Source organism: Neopelma chrysocephalum, unplaced genomic scaffold, assembly GCF_003984885.1.
Source record: "Neopelma chrysocephalum unplaced genomic scaffold, ASM398488v2 Primary Assembly neopelma1_24, whole genome shotgun sequence".
NCBI lineage: Eukaryota > Metazoa > Chordata > Aves > Passeriformes > Pipridae > Neopelma > Neopelma chrysocephalum.
In genome coordinates, this window is record NW_020897693.1 from 29,604,807 (window position 1) to 29,621,415 (window position 16,609).

At 34.7% G+C, this 16,609-nt stretch overlaps 1 protein-coding gene across 10 annotated transcripts in view; it reads right to left on the minus strand.

Annotated features, from left to right (window-relative positions):
• Positions 1–16,609, minus strand: part of HECTD1 (HECT domain E3 ubiquitin protein ligase 1) — a 61,586-nt gene that overhangs the window by 16,462 nt on the left and 28,515 nt on the right. For 4 of the 10 annotated variants that reach the window (XM_027709484.1, XM_027709493.1, XM_027709521.1 and 1 more), the window contains 13 exons: positions 13,623–13,898; positions 13,440–13,516; positions 11,915–12,049; positions 11,547–11,693; positions 11,089–11,183; positions 10,588–10,693; positions 9,528–9,662; positions 9,303–9,442; positions 8,491–8,814; positions 7,905–8,071; positions 7,546–7,722; positions 4,076–4,912; positions 249–470 (listed from right to left, as the gene is read on the minus strand). In XM_027709484.1, coding sequence (XP_027565285.1) covers positions 249–470; positions 4,076–4,912; positions 7,546–7,722; positions 7,905–8,071; positions 8,491–8,814; positions 9,303–9,442; positions 9,528–9,662; positions 10,588–10,693; positions 11,089–11,183; positions 11,547–11,693; positions 11,915–12,049; positions 13,440–13,516; positions 13,623–13,898 — 2,838 coding nt within the window. The remainder of the gene's footprint in view (positions 1–248; positions 471–4,075; positions 4,913–7,545; positions 7,723–7,904; positions 8,072–8,490; positions 8,815–9,302; positions 9,443–9,527; positions 9,663–10,587; positions 10,694–11,088; positions 11,184–11,546; positions 11,694–11,914; positions 12,050–13,439; positions 13,517–13,622; positions 13,899–16,609) is intronic. The other 6 variants (XM_027709545.1, XM_027709531.1, XM_027709502.1 and 3 more) reach the window with 4 other exon arrangements.

A 16,609-nucleotide genomic window follows, 5' to 3' on the forward strand; every position in this document is an offset into this window, starting at 1 on the left:
GTATCATAAATAGTAATAATGTGGGATACAAACCGCTGAAAGTAAAGACTTGCAAACATAAGGAAATACTACTACGTTAACATTATTTTACTTACTGCCTTACAGAATTAGCAACATATGAACAGTTCAGCTTTCAAATACTTTTCAGTAAATAAACTACTACACGAGAAAATCACAACAATGGAAGAAAAGGAAAAAATCATTAATGGGAAGTCTAATGCTTATGTTCATTTAAAAATGAAACTTACCATATAAAGAATATTCTGCCTCCTGCCCTGTATCGCTCTCACTAGATGTTGATGTTAGGCTAGTAGTTAGAGTATTACTAAGCGACTGACCAACAGATAAAACTGTAGTTGCTGTAGCTACATTGCTGCTGCTAGTAACACTGGATGTAGACATGGTCACTGTTGATGTGGTACCAGTTGTAGTCAGATTAGGAAAACTTTGGGCACCCATAAGAGGAGAAGCTATAGATAAAGATACGGTAAGATAAAATAAATGATTTGATGACTTGAAGAGTACAACTTACATGCATGACGCCTGTGTTGAAAAATATATTTGGGATTGAAAAATTATCAGTGTGTTATTTTACAATAAAGAACAACAGAATATAAAAGGGAAAGGTTTCCCACTGCAAAAGTGCACCTTACAATGCAGATTGTAATCCACTTCTGAGCTTATTCCCTTGTGTATATTTAAAATAAATAATTTTATCAAATAAGTCCCCAAATCCCACTGTAAATCTGAAATTACTTAATTTCATTTTCAATGTATGAAGAGAATTTCTGAAATCTATTACTCCAATGTTGTGGTCTGTCTTTAAGCTTAAAATGTAATTTAACCTCTAAACAACAATACAGTTATTTTATACAGGGAAAACAATTTAACTACATATAAGTTAATTGAGAACAGTAGAAACATGAAACTTGTGATTATCGTGAACTTTTCTAAAGTTCTTAAAGCAGCTCTGAGTTGTTACTTTTCACATAACTACTAGACTATAACTATTAAAATATATTGTCATCATGGTCAACAAACCTGAACTGACAGTACTGCGAAACACAGTGACTGACTTATGTTGGATCACTTATATAAATAATTTTCAGAAAAAGCAAGCAACAACTAAGGTTACCTTACTGCATATTCAAATAAAACACAGTAATGCATTTTAGTTAACAACTGAAACAAAACTGAATTCACTGTAGACTCAACAGAAAGAATTTCAGGTAATGTATGTAACTGAGTACAATTCACACCGATGTGCAAGTACACATTTAGATCCCAGTCTTCAAAACATTTTCTCACATGCTTATCTTCAAGCAAGGAGATTAATCACACATTTGCACATGAAAACTTGATGGGTCACCTATACTTAGAATTTAAGCCTTATGTTTTCCAACCTACTTTTTCTAAACTTTATCAAATTCAAGTTTTGCAGTTTTAAAGTACACATTTCCATTACTGCAGTTTGTGTAAACTGAGACGCTGTTTCCTTTAAAAATAACCCCACATCTGAATTTTAGACTATTATTAAAGTTTGCAAAGGTTACTACCCTTGAAGAAGGGTACAAAGCTTCTTCCCTTAAGTGCATTTGGTAGCTTTTTGTGAAAAATAAATGTTACTGTTTCTGTTTTTCTTCTTTGTCACATATTGCCCCCATCCCAGTCCCTGCCCCTTAGGAAGGTAAGTAACATTTTGCAAATAAAAATATAACAATGCAGGAAGAGTGTAAAATAAAAATATAATAATGAGGGAGAGTGTGAAATTTAAATCTAGAGTTGTTAATAAGCTTATCTTCATTGTTATGAAACCATGGAAATGAAAAACCAAAGCGTCTTTCTTTTGTTGTTGAAGAAATTGAAAATAAGTTGTTCAGTATTCACATCTTCCACCCACTGCTAATTAATACCAGCAAACTCTTTGCTGCTACAGGAAACAGAAAAAGCCATTAAGTATCAGCATTTCGGTTGCTCTGAATTCAAGAGCAAATTGAAACTGGCTACCCCAGACACCACTTAACTTCTGGCAAATACTGATGTTTTTCAATGCAACCAGTACAGTGAGTCCAGAAACACTTACATCACTAACCATGATTTCACTCTTTACTTTTTGGGTGTTGGTGTTTTTTTGAGGGGTGGGGTGTTGTGAGTGACATTTTTGGGGGGGGGTTTTGTGGAGGGGAGGAGTTGTTTGTTTTTTTAACCTGAACAGGTCAAAATCCCAAAAAATTTTTAAAAATCCAAGCTTGTCAGAAGTCTATGGTGAAATTGCTTCAATTTAGTCTCTGATCTCTTTTTGGGGCATGAGTTACCATTTACAGTTTCTATTAATATAAAATGTATAAAACAAAATAATTCCTACACGAGGAATAATGTAAAGTATGAATATTTTAATCAAATAATTAAATTTTTAATTTGCCCTATTCTTATTTCTAACTTTTCCAGTGTATGGTATCAAACATTCATGAAATCTGTCAAATATGCTGTTGAACTATTTTACCATGTTTTTCAAAGGCGCTCTCTTCCCTCTTCCCCCAACACAAAACTACTTCAGAATCAGAGGCACTATCTGCCTAAAAAGGGACCAATTACTGGAAAGTTCTCCTTGAATATCTTATTTACATTTTTAATATAGGCTTCAAACAATTCCCCCCCATCCCCAGTATCACAATATGAATGTAAGAATACATTAAAAAAAATAAATTTCCCCAACAAAAAAAGAGAACACTCAGTATTTTAAAAAAATTAAAAACACTAAAAGCAAACACCATATTTTTAAATAAGAAAGCCTAGAATCATAGAATTGTTAAGGTTAGAAAAGACCTCTAAGATAGAGTCCAACTGTTAACCCAGCACTGCCATGTTCACCATTAAACCATGTTCCCAGGGACCACATCTACCAAACTATTGAACACTTCTAGGGATGCTGATTCCACCACCTCCCTGGGCAGCCTGTTCCAATGCCTGACCACCCTTCCAATGAAGAAATTTTTCCTAATATGTAATCTAAACCTTCCCTGTCACTTCTTACCTGGGAAAGGAGACTGCACCCCCTCACCACAACCTCCTTTCACATAGTTGTAGAGAGCAATAAGGTCTCTCCTAAGTCTCCTTTCTCCAGGCTAAACAAACCTCAGCTGCTCCTCATAAAACTTGTGCTCCAGACCCTTCAGCTTCACTGACATTCTTTTCACACTCCTTGGAAAGCATGAAAGCTTAACAAAAAGCTGAGTGGTTTTTTCTAGTTTGGGTAATTTTACCTTTTCTGACCTGCTTACCTCATGAAATGCAGCTCTCCAGTTAAAATACAATCACCATCAGAGAACAGAGTAAAAACTTTGATGGCAGCATGCTCAAAATAGAGTGAACTCTCAACAAGCAGGTTTACAGCTTCCCTTGCTAATACCTTAATCCTACATATAATCTCAGAACACGCAAATGTTAAAGCATGTACACAGTCAATTAAAACACTTAACTACGAAGTTCCTTACATTTAATGCGCCTGAACAGTTCACCGAATCTAAGCCTTAACAACGATACCATCTTTAGAAAACATACACAGTATTGAGCACATTATGCTATGCAGCCCAATAGAATGAAGGAATCACTAATATTTCATTATACTGAAGTTCGCTTTTTTCTTTCTGCAGTGTTCTTAGTTCCTATGCTCAGAGACTTCACAATGTGCACAAACTGCCTCCCGAAGAAAATCGCAAAATAACAGAAATAGACAGGTACAAGGTGAATATGCAAAACCTACACAGATCAGAAAGCATAAATACCTGACATTAGCTACTGTTGCTAGACTTCCAACCTCTTGGTCTAAACCATACTGTCTCTCTCTTCCTAAATATATAACAGGTATCAATTTCAAATTACCTTCTATTTGATGGGTACTTTTCAGCTGACATGAACTCTGTGAGCTTTTCGTGAGTTCTACAGGTACACACAAGGTCAAGGCTGCTCTACGTTCATTTCTCTATCAGGCCAATAGAATCCAAACTTGTTTAAGTGTAATGAAAGCCAAAGAAACAACAAAAGCTTCAACGAAAAATAAAAATAGCTTACTTACTTGCAGTACTCACAACATTTCTTCCCAAAGTATTAGTATTGTTATCACTGCTACTCCGGCTCAAATTCATGTTGTTTGTGGCATTGGTACGTGCTATGTTTGCCACTCTTCGAACAAAGGACTCCAGACTAGAAGTTTCCCGAGATGATAAGTTTGGAACACTTGCACTAGAGCTCATTGGTGCCCCAGCAGCCAACAAAGAACTGACTGAGAGTCTGTTACTTGCTGAAGAGCTCAGAGGTCGTTGGGAAGCTGCTTCTTTATTAGTCAGTTCGGAGACTGAACTCACGTCAGGAGAGCTTACGCTAACGATTCCCATGGATATAGCACTGGACTCCCCAGAAGTACGTATTGAGTTATCAGGACCTAACTTCCTCTCTGCATTTTCGTTTCCCATGTCCGCTGTTAAGGTGCTGGTGCTTGCACTGGAAGATGACCCTATGTCAGCCTGAGGCACACTATCAGCGGATGACAGAACAACAATTGGTTCATGGACGTCAGTGCCTGAAACTATATTTTGCTCCAATACACTTTCTGATCTCCGCTCCATTTTGGTCGAACCCAAGCTGATGTCGCTGCTACTTGCCACGCTACACACAGAACTGCTGCTTCCTTTTCTACTTGAAGAGCCTGCAGCAGCAGTCGTCTTGTCTGGACAGTTGTTTTTCACCAAGCTGCTCCATGACTGCGTTGTGCCTGAAACAGTGGATGAAACAGGTTTGGGTGATGCCGCTGAATCAGGGTCGTACCCTGGTGCAAGCTTGAGGTCAAACTTTCCTTCTGCGCCCATACGGTAAGAGTTAGAGCCACCAGCATCCCAGGTGACATCAATCCAGCCTGGAAAGGGACAGGAGTTTGTGAGATCCAGCAGAAAGCAGACAGGAGCGTGTCAGACAGTAGCTCCACAATGTGGGATCAGCTTCTCATAAGGGCTGTATGTCGAAATTAATGAAATCACTAAATAACCCTTAATGCCGATTAAAAAGAAAGTGTTTAAATTTAAACAATTTAGTATTTTGTAATGTTGTCAACACTGAGGCAGCAAGAATGATCATCCTCTATTTTCAGGGTCCCAGAATCCAGCCAAAAATAAAAAGTTTCCTTCAGGAAGGAACCTTACCTACTAGAATCTCTAATAACAGAAATGTATATTAAAATGTATCATAACCTTATTAATATCTGTCTAAAAACCTTATTAATATCTGTCAAGAAGTTATAATTATTGCAAGGACGTTCTATAATATTTTTCTTAGTTGGATGTTTGCGGATAAGCATATTTACCCAACAGAAGACATGTTATGAAACTGATTAGACTGGGATTTCTTATTCTTGCCCTATTAAAGTGAAAGAATTAATTCACTGATACATAGCTTTTTAGTTCAGTGAGTTACACAGACTCGAATATTCCTTTTTCATAGGAGAAGTCTTACGGCAGTCAGGTAAGGAATACTTCAAGCAAAATTTCAGGATTGCAAAGAGAATATATTTCATAGAAAGAAACTTTATCCTGGGACCAAACAACACTCAAAAGAGACAGCTACTCTTCAATTCCTTTATTGAATGATTATTTAGAGTAGCAAAATTTTTTAAGTTAAATATAATAGATCTGCAATAATAAAAGTAATGTGCAAAATTTAGCAAACCAGAACAGAAATGGGGGCAAAATGATTTATTTTTATTTGTCTAAATATATATCACGATATAAGAGTCACCCTAAATTTCTCATTGTATCTTAACTGCAACAAATCTTGGTGCCACTACTTTAGTTGATACACATTTTCTTTAAAAATAAAATCTTTAAAGCTTAATTCAAAACAAATGTCAGGTCCAGATGTACACACATATTTTCTTTGTTGAAATAGAAGAGAGCTAATTTCAAGTAAAATATTCTTTTTAGTACTGTCAGGTGCACAAAAGTGCTTTCAACTATCCAACAGTCACCACTGCTAGACAACAGAAGATCAGAGACAAATTTCTATTTAGAAATATCACTCTGGAGGAAAGGTATTTAAAAACGGATACAGTTTTCAGATCGGATAAGCAGACATCTCATCCCCAAATGAGCAAGCTTAGATCATGTTACTCTCGTATGATTTTATTCATTCTTCATGAGCTATAGTTGAGTACCATAACTCAATCTTTGAAGGGTAAAGTTGTGAAGCAAGTCTGAATTTTTTTCTTTCTACAATTCATTTGCCTTTCTTATAAAATACAAAAAAAAAAAAGTTCCATACTGTAGTTTAGGAATATCTGACAGTGTATTTTGTAAAAGCATATCTAAACTGTTCTTGTTCTGTATAGTTCCTTTTCCTAAAATATTAATTACAAACTGGTTTAAATCTGAACAAGTTTTAAATACGTATTATGTACTTGAAGTTATACTGCTCCATCATTATAGCCCTAAAACAACTCAAAATTTGTCTAAACTTGCAAATAATGACCAAAATTTTCAAAATTCTATTTGAAAGAAAGCTGTGACAGGAAAGAAATGGTTTGGCATCACTATTTCATAAATGAACCTCAATTTCACCTGTGCTTAAATGGGAAAGTTTTACTGGAACATAGAAACAAAAACACTGATTTGGTAGAATACTACTCACCAATAACACCTAAAGTCTTCAAAGTGAGAATGTAGCTATGGATACTGTTGCATCTGATAAGAATATATAGATGATGGAAGAATTCCCTACAAGCTATACTGAACAGCTTAAATAAGAATTTAAGTTACAAAACATTTTAAGACATTGTACTTTGGACATTTCTCCATGTTTGAGAGCTGACAAAAAACTAGAAGAAATTTTCAAGTCTGGTTAAGAATGAACCTAAGAGTGGCTGAAGATGCTTCAGAAACAAGGCAAGTCTTATATACCTCAAAACAGGGGAAAGAGAAGGGAAAAGGTGGAAATCATGTTCAGCTGACAAGATCATCACCTTTCCTGCAGCCTCTTCAGTATCTTAGCTGCCTGAGTACTGACTTCCCTAGCTGTTGCAGGTTTTTATTCTGCTCAGTAAGTTAATTATTTTTCATGCTGTAACTAAAAAAAATAACAACTTGATCCCAATGAAGCTTGCAAGGTAGGAAAGGTATAGGATACAACAAAAGCCAAGAAAATTATTGCATATGCTAAGCTAGAAGAAATGAAGAAGGTAATTATAGATTTTGAAGGCCCAAAGCTTAATCAGTTTGCATCAATCACCTTCACAGACTTTGCAACAGATGTCTAAATAACAATTTTGTATTTTAATTAAGCGGAGCTCTACAAAAGTTTCATGTACAGAAAGAATTTTTTTTCATGCATCAAAATGGAATTCACAAATGGACCACAAGAGTTGTAGTATTTGAGTTCCTTCTCCCCAAACTATTTAAAATTTCATCAACTTCAAGACATTACAAAAGAAATACTTTAATGATACCCACTCCACATGATCTAATCATGGTACAGTTACAAATTCGGGTAATTCATGCTCACCATTATGTAATTCTCCTGTAACTGTGCCTTCACCCTGTGGGCTTCCATCCTGATCTCTCCATTTCCAATCAATTCCTCTGATTACACGAGCTCCTGGAACCATGTATTTTAACACCTGAGAACGGACCAGACGTCGCTGTCTTCGCAGATTTGCTTCAGCTTCTTTAGCAGCTTTTCCTACAAGAAATGTAAATTGAAATGAAAAGACTTAAAAGTATTGAATGGGGAATAATTTTGAGCTTATTTCTAAGCAAATTCCACTGCAAAAATTAACCTCCTTTTTCACACTGATTTTTTTATTGTATGCTCACTAGCATTTTAAAAGAACAAATAAGATATATACACATTCTTTTTCTTACCCAGCTGATCTTCACATACTCCGTTCACAGTGCCATAAAGTTCAAATCCAGAGAGGGAGAGGTAGTGTGTTTGCCCACTGGCATTCTTTCCCATCTGTTTTATTCTAACATGTCTCCAACCTTGTTTCTCATCTTTTGGAGGATCTAAAGGCCACGTTGCTGTAGACCTTTAAGTTTATTAGAAAGGGGGTGTTGGTGGGTGACCAAAAAAAACCAACAACCAAAGCACAACCAAAAAATCTTAGTACCAAGCTAAGCAAAATCATGTTGCTGACCATGTATTACAAGATACATAAAACCTATTAATACTAGGAACAAACTCTGGATGAGTGTCAGTGCTACTATTTTGTCAAAAAATCAAATGCAAAATTCACAATGATGGAAAAGCACAAATGCCATTATGTGACCCATACAGAGAACTTACGAATCACTTATTCTCCAGCCCATCCTTGATAATTTACATCGCCTGCCATGTCTTTATATAGATATATCATTAGAACTACAGGACAAACTAAACTAGTCTACAGACAAGTACGTTTTTAACTGAGCTCAGTTTTATGAAAAGTGATAAAATACACTGACATACCCTGGTTCGTTGAGACTACAGTCATCAACATGAGTATACAAAGTAGTCCAGTTCTGTCCATCCTTAGATACCTGGAAAACCCAATTTCTGAGAGCAGATCGTCCATACCCTCGAGCATGGCGTAATGTGTAAGCTGATGGTATAACCCAAAGGCCAAGATCAATGGCAAACCAAGCATTCTTATCATCGTTAGTATGACAATTGAGAGCTGAACTGTCACGGCTCAGGATGTCTTCTAAACGACCATAAGGCAGATTTCGTCCTTCTGAGGATGTAACCACTACTAACCCATAGGCTGCTGGATTTACCCACTCATATGCAGTTCTATATTAAAAAAGAGAAATGTACTGCTCAATTATTACTTAAATAAAAAAATGCTATCAGCAACATTTGACATTTATTGTAAATTGTATATTACAGCTGAGTTTATCACAAACCAAAATGATTAATATAATTTTAGATAAATAGATAACTTTAGATACATTTCAAACATTATTTGTTTGGATTTTTTAAACTACTGTAGCAAAGGAAAAAACCCAAGCCAAAACCAAACAGAACCACAGCAAGCAAAAACAAAGATCCAAACTTCTCCATTCCCTCATTTCTTAGTGAAGCATAAAAATTCTCAACACAACTTCAGCGATTCATATTCTATTATTTAAGTAGATCAAAAAGAAATGTAATTCTATTGATCAAAAGATAGAATGCTCCTAAAAACATAACTAATTTCATTTCATTATGAATTCTCTCCCCATCCTGCCCCAAGGTGTATAGTTTGTCTTACTTAATTATTTAGCTTTGAAGAAACTCACTTTGCATTTGTCCCAATCCAGTAAATAATTCCATTTTCATCAAAATCATGTTGATGTCTGAACACAAATGTTTGGCCTTCACGTAGTTTTCGTACAAAAACAAACGAAGCCCTATCAAAGTCGTACCACTGCTTTGCTACCTACATATGAATGAAAGGAAATGAAATATTAAAGAAACAGAATACAATCGTTCCCTGTGAACTCTGTGTGTGCTATGTAGCTCACCATTTTCAGGAGATACTGTTCTAGAGATTCAACAGTTGCCAACGGTTCCATCTTTAGCATTCTCCCAGTCCGATCTATCAGAGATGTCTCCCCCGAGGCACGTTCCAAACGAAACCTCAAGCGCCTTGTTAATATCTGAAAGAGCAGCTAAACATTAATATAGGCTTTTCTGTTCACGCTTTGAAATTTTCAAAAAAACAGTTTCAGTGGCATATCAAGTATCTTTGTTGCATAACTTAAGCAAACTATATTCTAATGAAACACTTTAAAACGTAATTGATAGCCTTATTTTTTCAATTAAGCAATGCTTTAAGATGATAGTCAAAGTCAATAACACGCTCAGCTAATGTTTTCTCACTTCTGTGTTTTCATGGCTTTTATTTGTTGACTAGCAACTACAATAATGTATAAACTGAAAATTATTTTCAAAAATATTCAATAGCAACAGTGTTTTTCCAACTTTCTGCAACTGTTTTCTAATAATTTAACATAAAACCAGAAATATTTACACTTCCTCAGCACGTTGCAAAATCCTGAAGTGTGCTTTCAAATAGAAAAAGTTAAGAATCCACACAAACTGGAAAAAAACAAGTAATATTTTTAGCCAAACTGCCAAGTGTCCTATATAAGAAGCTGATGATCCTGCAGGTGTCTTGTATTACCAAATGAACATACAGCCCTAGATGGGACCCTTTAAACAGTTAAAGCCCATTCCTTGTCATTACAAATAAATGTCTAATAATTGCCTTCAACTAAATTCTTGGTCAAGTAGTAAGGATACTTATAAGGGGGCACATTCCTATATAAAGACAACAATACTTAAAGACAAAAGAAAGAACAAACACATTATCTCTTCTATCAAAATTTACTTTCACTTCACAGTGTTAAAGTCACAGTAGAGGAACACCCATACATTTAGGTTAAGTGTTAGAGGAAATAGATGTCAAAGAGTTCATTGTTCTTTACCTAATTCTATCCACTTCTGCAGACAATGTGTGCAACATATAGCATTCAGATGTGTACCACCCAGGGTGATATGCTGTTATCACTGTACATTTACCTGAAGATTATATGTAGATCCTGGTGTATCATACAAGTGCAGAGGTAGACGTTCAATGGATTCTAACACTGCTATCAATTTCCGAATTAATGCAACTGCTGGACGACTGTGAAAGTGAACAGTTACCATGTTATCACAAAACAAAGGAAAAATTCTACAGTGTCTCAGAGAACAGTACTCAGCTGAGGCAGGTAACTCAGCATGCTATTTCTACTAATATCATCTGTTCTAGTCACATGGTTACAGCACAGTAAAACAGATATTAATCTGCACAGTGATGAACAAGTCACCTTGATATTTGTCAACAGATGTTAATTCAGTATAGTTGACTCTTACAGATAAAAATTTTCCATTTTTACTTCAATGCCAGATGCTATCTTTTAAGATCAATTTTCTATTCCACTCAAATTCAAAGAACATAATCTTAGTCTTTAAATTATTTTAAACATACCATACTGCTTCACAAATGCAAAAGGGGTGGTTTTTTTGCTTGGTTTTTACCTTTCGTCGTCTTCATTTTCACTGAATGCTGTTTTGAAAACGTTTATCCTCTCTACCAGTTGACTACAGTCTTGTTTCACATCTAAATCGACATTCTAATAGGAAAAAAATACATTACATTTAATACAAAGAAATTTATGTGTTTGTTATACAGGCAAAAATATCTATTCAATCTCACTGAATTCCCTATTTAAAGTATGTATGTGAAAAGCTAAACATCAGCCATTAAACCTGACCAGTGTTGATTTAAAGATTTTTAATGGCTTATTTTAACTACAGTCATCTATTGTGATAGTTTATCTTCAACGGATAGAACAATAACTGGAGCAAGTCTGCCTGATTTTCACCAAGACAGGAAGGAGACACATTTATAATAGAACTTTTAAATGAAGGCACATGACTTATTTTATTTTTTTTTTAGAAAGTTTTTCTTCAGCAACGATGTTCTATAAACTCACATTATTTAAAACTGTCAGCAATGATTGAACTAAGCCACTACTGCACATTTCATATGGAGAAATAGTATTCTCATCCTTCAATAGTACGATTAAGTTTTCAAGAGCAGTCTTCATTAAATCTCTCCAAGTATTTTCTCCCTCAATACACTGAAAGACAAAAAGATAATTATGGTGAAACAAGGTAACAGTTTTTCCATTTCAGTTGAAAAACCATATCCTACGAAAGTACCCATCTAGGCAATGCATGCATTAAAACTCCCCACATTTCAGACAGACATACTATGACTCTCCTTACATCATGAAAGACTAGTCTGAACGTTATGTGATTTCCACTGACGTCAGACATTAGAAATGAAGGATACCCTTACCTGTCTGTTTGCATGAAGCTCCCATGCAGACTCCAACTGCGTTGCTATGTTCCTCAGAGTTACAACTACTCCTCGAGGCATGCTTTCCACTGCTTTAAAATGATCATCGTATAAATCTCTTGCCATAGTGCGAACCTAGAAATGGATTTTGATAATCAGAACTCATACCTTACTGTAATGAGACCACTGTTATTCTCCCAAATACTGGAAACTTGGTCATCTTTTTTTAAATAAGTCCATGAAAGACAAACAGGGAAGAATCAGACCCATCATACATCATGAAATGGCAAAGCTTGTGAAAGGGTAAAGGTACAGGAGAAATAAATGGAAATACACAGAATCTTACTGAATCTCACAAACTAAGCTTAGTGTCATGTATTAAATTACAGCACAAAAGGTAGGACTCTCGATCTGTAAATCTTTCTTTTATAACTGCATCATGGATTAGATAAACTTTTTAAAGATAAAATTAAGGAGGTTTGATATGGTTTCGGAATGCTTTATAAACATTCCTTAAACCAATTCAGTCCCTATATGAGCTCTTATTATAAGAATTGCTGTTTCTACAAAGTATGGTTCACACAAGATACAGATTTGATAATGTAAGTTCTTATTAAACAATATTTTGCTTCTAAGAAATTCCCCAAAAATCTTTCCTTTTCATTACCATTACATGTCGTACAATAATACATAAGCTTTGGAGTTACACAGTGCAATCTCAGGTACAAGAGTGCGCTGCCTTTCTGTATCATCCCACGTATTCTCATTCACACAGTCTTTTAGTTTTCAACTTAGTGTCACACTTCCTAAGACATAAATTCTTACATGCTGCAGATACGCGGTACAGAATACATTGACTGCCCTGTTAGAAACTGCAAGACAGTTCAAGACTGAAGATTAGCTTGAGCCCTTGGCATCAGCTGGTCACAAAACATACTGTTAACCCTGTGGGGTTTTTGTAAAAAGCTTAATTTAATTTCTTAGTTCCTCTGTTCTTCCCCTCAGTTTGAGCAGAAAGAAGAATTTTAAAGAGGTCTAAAATGAGGGTATTTACTCATTTTGCCTCACTACTACAACTCTAAAAATGCAGACTGTTCACTTCCAGCAACCTATCTGTCACAACATCCAGTCTGAAATTACTATCTAAATGAAGTAACCAGAAGTATCATGTTGCGTCTGACAACTGTAGTATTGATCGTAACATCTTTTCCTTTTGCATAAAAGAAAAAAAAGAAAAAACTCCTGCAGACTTATACAAATCTAAGTCAGAAAGATTAGATTTTCCTACATTTTTAAAAGAAAATTCATTTTCCTCCAGAGGAGCACAGAGCTTACTAATATTGTTGGATAAAACCACCTGAAGAAGTGCTCTGTTCCAAGTGACATTTTCCCCTTCAAGCTTAACATAAAATTGTGTCTAGTTCAAGTCAGAGATTTTAATCCTCTGAGAAGAAACTACAACTCTATAAGCATGTTATAAAATGAACTCAAATTCTAAGTATCAAATAGACAGATGCTCACCAACCTTTTGTTTTGTCTTCTCTAGTTTAGATTTCAGTTTTCTTCCTCTTTTGCCTGTCCAGCCAGTCACAAATTCTGATCCTGCAATGTATTTTTTAGAAAAGTCGCATTTTCTCATAGGTATGAAAAGCAACAAATAGAACAACTACCTCATATACACTTGCTCCTACCTGCACATAACACATACCTACATACTTACCCAAAGAAGTTTCAGCTGTAAATGAATGCTTTGTTCCTCTGTTCGATTCAAACACAAAGCCTGGCAGATCTTCCTTCAGTATTGTAGCTTGTTGACCATCAGAATTGTGAATAGCAATTTCTCCTTCTTTTAAACAAGTGAGTGACCAGTTTCCTACAGTAAGTTTAGTTGGCCCTGGTGTTGATAAAATTGGCTGGCTTGTGGTAGATGGTTTTACTTGGCTTCGAGCTCTCTGCAACTTCTCAAGGAACTCACTCCTACTTTCTATTTAAAAAGAAACAAACATTTTTTTTCTTCCAACAACTGATTCCACCATTATGTATCTTAGTTTTGTTTTTCGGGTTTTTTTTGCAAGAGAAAAACAACTGAGCACATTCAATGCAAAATTAAGTTTGAAATTAAGGGTCTTAAAGTGTTCTAAATGTCTTCCCAGCGTACTTCTGCACTTCAGCAGTGATTTATTCCAAAATCACATGAAAGCTGCAATGTAACAATGAAACTCTTTCTGAAAGGTCCTATTCACAAATGTATTAATTCATCATTACAATTATAATAGGAAGATCAAAGAAATCCATGATAAACTTTTAGTCTTGGAAAAATTATTCTCGTTATGGTCAGCATGATTTACTCTCAAAAGTGAGTTTTCAGAAAGAGGAAATTAAATGAATCTTCCAATAGGAAAACAGCAATCAGCTTCATAGCTTACAGCAACTGGAGAAAATATGCTGAAGCCCTAACAAAAAAGAAAAAAAATTCACAAAACTTTTAGTCTGACAGTCAACATGTACTAAAAACAAATTTGAGCTATTTGCTCAGATGAAGTGTCATAAAATTTTTTCATAAACTATACTAAAACTTTTATTTAATCTCATTTGGAGAACCTCAGAGAAACTAAGAATGTCACAATTATTCTACTTAATACAGTGACATTACATTAATTCAACCTCTGGTGTGGATTTTTATTTTTTTTTTTTTTAGTAATTACAAAACTTTTAAGGATCTCTTATCTCTGAGAAAAACAAACAAAAAAATACACCTAACAGCACCACATGATATTTAATTAAAGCCAATATTTATATAGAGAAACTTAATAGGTAGCAAACACAATCATGTTCTACTTTTAGGGCAGGTAGGCAATCTAGCCCAAAACTATTCCAAAAAACTATCTCAGATTTAATTAAAATATATTTTTATATTTTAGTAATTACAAGGCTGAGTTCATAATTTAAAAGATAAAAATTACGTTTAAAATAAAAATGAAAACACCTCAGTAATGTAAAGATTATATCTCAACTTCACAGTTAACAAGTACCCTCATATTGATTTCAGCATATTGATTTGATAAATACAACCTATGTAGTCCATACACTTGTAAAAATTGCTATTTTCCTTTTGCTGCATTGACAAGCTCTAGGTTTTTTAAATCTGCTGGGATTTTTATTTTCTTTTGTAACACAAAAGTAAATCATCTCTGTGCAAAAATAAATATGCACTGAAGGCATAACATTATTGCTTAAATTTCATAACATACAGAGAGAAGGCTTATAAAAATAACTTTGAGATTTTATATGCAAAATGAAAATTTTGTTAATTAAACAGTTTCAAATTTCCATAATTACACTTTAATAAATTTATTATATAGCATGCTGCACTGCAAGTACTGTGTTTATACATGGTTGGGAATAATTTCAGGTTCCCTTGGACAGAAATTTGAGTCACACTTAAAGCTTCAGAATTACCATTAAATTTCGACTTTTGCATTGAAGTTTTATTTTTTCTAAAAATTCAAACAAAACAAGAATAGAGTTAATGTGGAGAGGGGTGAGTACAGACCTTCCAAAAATATTCACACTGCATATATATTTCCCCACCCACCTCAATTTTCATCATGCAATACACACTAACAGATTTCACTACTCAACCCACTATATTCTTGCCAGTTGTGAAGATACTAAAAAGTATACCATGAGATTAATCAGTAATGACTTAGGACAGCAGAACATATAACACAGTTCAGGACTCAAGGATACTATCTGAGTCTATACTGTACTGTAGTCATTTTAGTTAATAAATATTAATTTCTTAAGTAAAAAAGGCTGCTGCACATGCTTAGAGCTCATGGTTAAAGTTCAGGCAAATGACGCTGCAACATCAGCACTCTTTGTAGAGGTCTATTTGACAACATATCACATGAAGCCTCATTTAATCCTAATTTTAGCTCCCTTCCCTCCCTAATATCTACGCTAAGTATCTTGTTAAAAAACTTGGGATTTATTCAATCTTTTTTAAAAGACTGATTTAAAGAGATATCTTCTTAAATTCTCAATCCGACTTCTTTTAAGTTCTCTTCACTCCAAATTCATCTGAGGTGTCCCCATTCGACTCATCTTGTACAGATATGGTAAAGTCTCAGCCCCTTGCCTACACCATTTGGAAGGAAAAAAAAAGTTGGCATCCAGGGGCTAAGAGAATCTAAAACATTATCCTCATGGATCTTGTTAAAATTGTAGTGTGATAAAGGAGTATCTCAACCCAGGAATTGTTTACCTCTTAAGGTATTATCCTTATCAAAAATTATGCAAAGATACATTTTCTGACCAAAAAAAAAAAAAAATCTATAAGTGGTTTCCAGTTGCATTATACAGAAACACATTATATTGCATTTTGTCTCCTTGCACCAAAATCGATGCATAAAGTCATTAACACTTTATTTTCATCCTGAATCATAATATGTTCTGTTATTTCACTCCATGGCTTGTTGAAAACAATAATATTGCAAAGTATTTTATGTCTGCCGGTTCATAAATGCATGAACTGCAAAAAACATGAAACAACACAAGGAAGGTTGTTTCTGTATCCAGAACAAGTTGTGTATTCTGTACAGAAAATTAGAACCAGCTGTGCATTGCCAGTGCATTAGGTCTGTTCCCTTATCCTCTCTCCAACAGACAATTAAGACATTGTAATTTGTTTCC